At 42.8% G+C, this 5,126-nt stretch overlaps 3 protein-coding genes across 3 annotated transcripts in view; all 3 read right to left on the bottom strand.

Moving 5' to 3' along the window:
* LOC132181676 (G-type lectin S-receptor-like serine/threonine-protein kinase At4g03230) overlaps positions 1–1,015 on the bottom strand; it is a 4,126-nt gene extending 3,111 nt beyond the window's left edge. The window contains exon 1 of the mRNA XM_059594915.1: positions 526–1,015. Within this exon, the coding sequence (XP_059450898.1) occupies positions 526–1,015 (490 nt within the window). The remainder of the gene's footprint in view (positions 1–525) is intronic.
* LOC132181677 (uncharacterized) lies at positions 567–2,840 on the bottom strand. The gene is made up of 2 exons (XM_059594917.1): positions 2,544–2,840; positions 567–1,869 (listed from the first exon to the last, which is right to left on the bottom strand). Exons 1-2 carry the CDS (start codon positions 2,838–2,840, stop codon positions 1,018–1,020), a joined length of 1,149 nt encoding a protein of 382 aa, XP_059450900.1. The 3' UTR covers positions 567–1,017.
* A 19-nt stretch (positions 2,841–2,859) lies between these two features.
* On the bottom strand, positions 2,860–4,895 carry LOC132181678 (uncharacterized). Its single transcript, XM_059594918.1, has 3 exons — positions 4,236–4,895; positions 3,009–3,998; positions 2,860–2,946 (listed from the first exon to the last, which is right to left on the bottom strand). The coding sequence occupies exons 1-3, from the start codon at positions 4,893–4,895 to the stop codon at positions 2,860–2,862; spliced, it is 1,737 nt and encodes a 578-aa protein (XP_059450901.1).
* Positions 4,896–5,126: the final 231 nt, after the last annotated feature.

The following is a 5,126-nucleotide window of genomic DNA, read 5'->3' on the forward strand; positions in this document are numbered from 1 at the left end:
TTCTTTTGCTGGAACGGATGGCGGCTGATCTCTATTTTCTTCTCTCACTCTGCAGCACCATTTTTCTTCTAATCACTTGTTTTTGGCTCCTCCAAAAACCACTAAGAAGAAAACACCTTTGCTGCCCTTGTACCTCCTTCTCTCAAATTCTCTCTTTTTTCTCCTCCCTTTGGTGCTTCACGTTTTTGGCACACACACACAAATTCACCTTGTGCTTTGTTCCTTATATAGAAGCTTAACTCTCCTTTTACTTATTGGTCTAGGACTCCTACTATAAGTCAAACAAGGAGTCTAATTACACATAGGAGAAGGACTTCAAAACAAACTTGGACAAAAGTCTCCTAAACCCAAAAGGAGTAGAGAACTAGTGGGGCCCATGTGTGATGGGTGGCAAGTCACACCTAACACATACCAGGAGAGGTTGTTTCTCACTTTGTTTTTAACACGAATGATGATTTTTTTAATTACCAGAAAAATACTTGCACTAAATAAATCCCAGCATATTCCAATGTGTAAAAGGAGTACCTATATCAGATTTCGCAACGCGGATAGAGAGGTTAAAACCGCCTATGTACTCCTCTTGAAGATCACTTAGATCCGAAGTCCAAATAATGCATACTGGGTGCGGACTTGAATAAGCCTGGCACTGGTTGTTGTTAAGGCACAGCCTTCTGCATGTTGTATCATTCGGAACCGCTACATAATAGTCTTCGTTGCTCACTTTCATCATATTTAAGCTCAAGAACATGTCTCTTTCGTCAAATAATCTCGAATTTCTTGTGCACCCACCAGAAAAATCTCGAGAATTATCCCAATCTTTAGGGAAATTAGGGTGGAACCCGGGTAAACATTTGCATACGAGTGGCCTATTGTTAATATTGCAGCTGCCGAAATTCCCACAAAAATTGTAAATGCTACAATATTTGTCTTCCGGCTTTCTCCAAATCAAAGACCAATTTCCCAGCTGGTCCACACCCGAGCTCCGATAGTACTGTAATTCCCCCGTATAACTCATCACTATCCTTTCGTAACTAAAATTCCCGCGATTGCTCCTATTTGATAACAAGTTATATATGTCATCGGGCATTTTATCTGAGCTGCCTCGTATCCAACTACTTCTCCAGTAATCCACTCCTGTGTCACGATCTTTTGAGATAACGTAAACGTAGCCACGAAATGCACCCCCCCCCCAATCACTTCTAGATTTCGATTAAACATGAACTGCCCAAATCCCGGGTCACCATCGCTTTTCCATGAAGTCAATGACAGGAATTCAGAGATGTTCATACCTGGAAGAACTGTATCAGTTGGATTTTGGAAGCTCTCCCATAGACTCGTCGCCGATTGATCATCTTCATCGCTAAAGACTAGGTTTCCAGAATCCATGAGCTTCACAGTCCGATTTGTAGACGAGGAACCAAAATCCACAGACCAATAATCTTGTTTTCCAGTGGTATCCAATACCTTGAGGTTGCCATCTTCTGCGATTCCAAAAGTTCCAGTGGAACCGTTAAGTATTGGGTCGGCTCGGTTGGCAACCCATACAACTGTTTGTTGATCCCATTTGTGATACCAAATCCCAAAGTATCTATTGTGGCTAGAGCTGTTGATAGGGGTAAAGAATCCCAGTTCAAACGTTCCGCCACTGGAGACAAGGGTTGTTTGATTTCCATCGTCAGTAATCCACTCGCCCTTCTTTAAAGTATCTGTGGCATAGCAATAATCCACACGACAGGAAAACAAGAAGAATATGTACAAGAACAAGATGGAAGACAGCAACCAACTTGCAGACAATATACTACAGTTGATTTTTCTTCTATGGCTTATCATTACGAACAAATTAAGCATGCAGACAGGTAACTGATTTAACTGAAATTTTTTATCATTTCACGCACACTGAGGATGCTTATCATCTCATTGCAAAACATTCTGGTTCTATACTATACCCATCAAGATTTCTTGGTACAAAAAAGCCACAATGTTCTTGCATGCTTTTTAACCCCTACAACATGTTAATTTTTTGAATTGCCTTAAAACTTGGAGAGATTCCAGCTAATTTCAAACCAATAGTTATCCAAAACTAAAAATAAAGTAATGATTGACGCATTGCATAACCTTTTGTACCTACCACGCCCCTATCACCGTATATCCCCGGCTTCACGTTGGGTACTTTTTTCTTCTAAATCTTCTTCTTAATTCCTGCTATCTTTCCCTCTGCTACGCTGGAGACTGAAGTGATAATTGAAAGAGTAACTCACAACGCTCACTTAGTGTGGATAGAGTTATTGCTTATTAAAGGTAATATGTTGACCGTTGATAAATGTACGTGTGATGCATGTGAGGTGTTGTCACACTTTCAAATTTCAATAGAAAAAAGCATGTGGACTCATTATTATACGTACGAGTGATTGAGTTGAGTAGGTGCATGTGGGCCGTGTCGACTGTGTATTTCAATTATCAATTACAATTTGCACATTTACTCTTTTGATAAACTGTGTTACTTTTATTTCCAATTAAGCATCAAAAATAGCTTCCTCAAGAACCAGAAGGTTCTGAATACAGAGAGGAGGGTCAACAACCCACATAGCATCCATTACACTTTTAGTTGCCATTCTTGCAAGCTCATGTGCTGGCCGATTGGCCTCCCTTCCACTGTAAGCTATCTTCCAGTGTGACAATTCACGCAGATGATGGTGAAGGTCTTCGAGAAGAGGGTGCCGCCTACTCCAACCTCGCGCCCCCTGCTGAACTGCTTCCACTACCAGCTGTGCATCACCCACAAACAACGTGCTATCAAAACCCCAGGTTCGGCAGATTTGGACAGCAGTAATAGCTGCCATTGTCTCCGCATCGATAGCACTAAGATAACCCCGTCGTGTGAGACTTCTTGCCATAATCATCTTCCCTTTGTGGTCTCGCAGTAACACTCCCAGTCCAATAAGTCCTCTGTCCGTGTCCAACGAAGCGTCCCAATGTGCAATAATCCACCCATTCGGAGGAGTCATCACCTGAACTGGCCTGGCTGGTATCCCCGGCACAACTGGCGTCTCGTTGGCTTGTTGGAAATCTAATAGAGCCCCCCTTGTACGTATAAGCAGCTCTTTCGGAGAGGCAAAAGAACCTCCATGTATCACCTCATTTCTTCGTAACCATATCCGCCTTGCCAATCCAACGAACAGTCTCATTTCATCCAGATTACATACTTGGAACATTCTTTCCACAACTTGGACAAATTGAGGACCATTGAGGGAGCTTTTCTGAAATTTACGATCCCCTTCACCCCACACATCCATAGCTGATGGGCATCTCCATAGAATATGGAAGACCGTCTCAACCTCTAGGCCACATATAGGGCACCCTGGGTCGTCTATGATGTGTCGCTTGTGGAGGTTTTCTCTGGTGGGTAATATATCCTGGCAAGCCTTCCAAAGAAAATTTTGTTCCACACTTGGTACCTTTAATTTCCAGATCAGCTTCCACACGGCTCTACTAGAACTGCGTATTGAGCATTCTCCACGTCCCTCTTCCTCCTTCTTCTTTTGCAAATGGTAAGCACTGCGAACCGAAAATTCCCCCTTCACCGTACCCCTCCACACCATACAATCTTCTTGATTTCTGCTACTAAGGGGGATGGCTAGAATCATTTTAACTTCTGCCGGAGAAAAAATCTGTTCGATGAGGTTGGTTTTCCACCATTTGGTGTCTCTATCCACAAGTTCACACACCCGAGCCGTCGGGGCAAGCACTGTCGGTTGGGATTGTATCATGTAGTCGTTCGGATTGTGAAGCCATTTGTCTTGCCATATGCGAATCTTCTCCCCATTTCCCACTCTCCATATAAGACCCTCCCGAACGATATCACACGTGCTTTGGATGCTCCGCCAAGCAAAAGAAGGCCGTTTCCCCTTTGGGGCATCTAGGATAGAACAGTTTGGGAAGTACTTTGCTTTCATAATTTTTGCAATAAAGCTGTCCGGCGACTCCCACATTCTCCACACCTGTTTCGCCAAAAGGGCCTTGTTGAAAAAATTAAAATCCCGAAACCCCATACCTCCGGACCCTTTTGAGGCCCCCAACTTGCTCCAACTCATCCAAGCAATTTTGTTTTCCTTCATCTTATGGCCCCACCAAAACTTTTGCATAAGTGAGTTTATTTCCAAACATAAGGACTTTGGAAATAAAAACACGCTCATGCTATAAGTAGGGATTGCTTGAATGACCGCCTTCAATAGGACCTCTTTTCCAGCTTGAGAGAGGAACTGAAGTTTCCAGTCTTGGAGGCGTTTCCATATCCGCTCGATAATGCTTCGAAAAGCCGCCGTTCTCGATTTCCCCACAAGTGTTGGTAACCTCAAATATTTTTCATATCGTTGAGTGGAGGGTATTCCAGCTAACTCCAAAATCTGTCGACGATCCCCAAATGGAGTATTTTTACTGAAAAAGATGGAGGTCTTATTTTCATTCATTTTTTGTCCGGATGCCCCTTCATATATCTTCAAAATCTCCGTCATGGCCTGCCATTGGGATTGAGTAGACCTGCAAAATAGTAAACTGTCATCTGCAAAAAACAGGTGACTAATAAGGGGACCTCGTCGGGAGGTAGGAACACCCGACAGCCTCCTGTCATAATGGGCATTTGTCAACATGGCACTTAGCGCCTCCGCACAGATTAGGAACAGATATGGAGATATAGGGTCTCCCTGTCTTAGGCCTCTTGAAGGAATTATATTGCCCCAAGGAGAACCATTAACCAAAATTGCATACTTTGTCGAGGTTACACACATCATAATCAATCTAATCCACCGCTCGTCAAAGCCCATACCCTTCATAGCTGCCGCCAAAAATCTCCATTCTACCCGGTCGTAAGCCTTGCTCATGTCGAGCTTGACCGCCATAAAACCTTTTTTCCCCCTCATCCCGGAGTCACATTTACTCTTTTACACGTACACTGTGACACCCGATTTCTATGAATTAAATGCGGGAGCTATCAATTTTTGCAAACCGTTCTGCTCCATTTCAAATGAAATAATAAAGAACTTATTAATTATTTTTTAGGGACAAAATTGTTTATTAAAAGTGAAATTATAATTTTGCTTCTCAAATTTTAACTATGGCACCTGGTTGAA

This window comes from Corylus avellana, chromosome ca5 (assembly GCF_901000735.1).
Source record: "Corylus avellana chromosome ca5, CavTom2PMs-1.0".
Taxonomy (NCBI): Eukaryota; Viridiplantae; Streptophyta; class Magnoliopsida; order Fagales; family Betulaceae; genus Corylus; species Corylus avellana.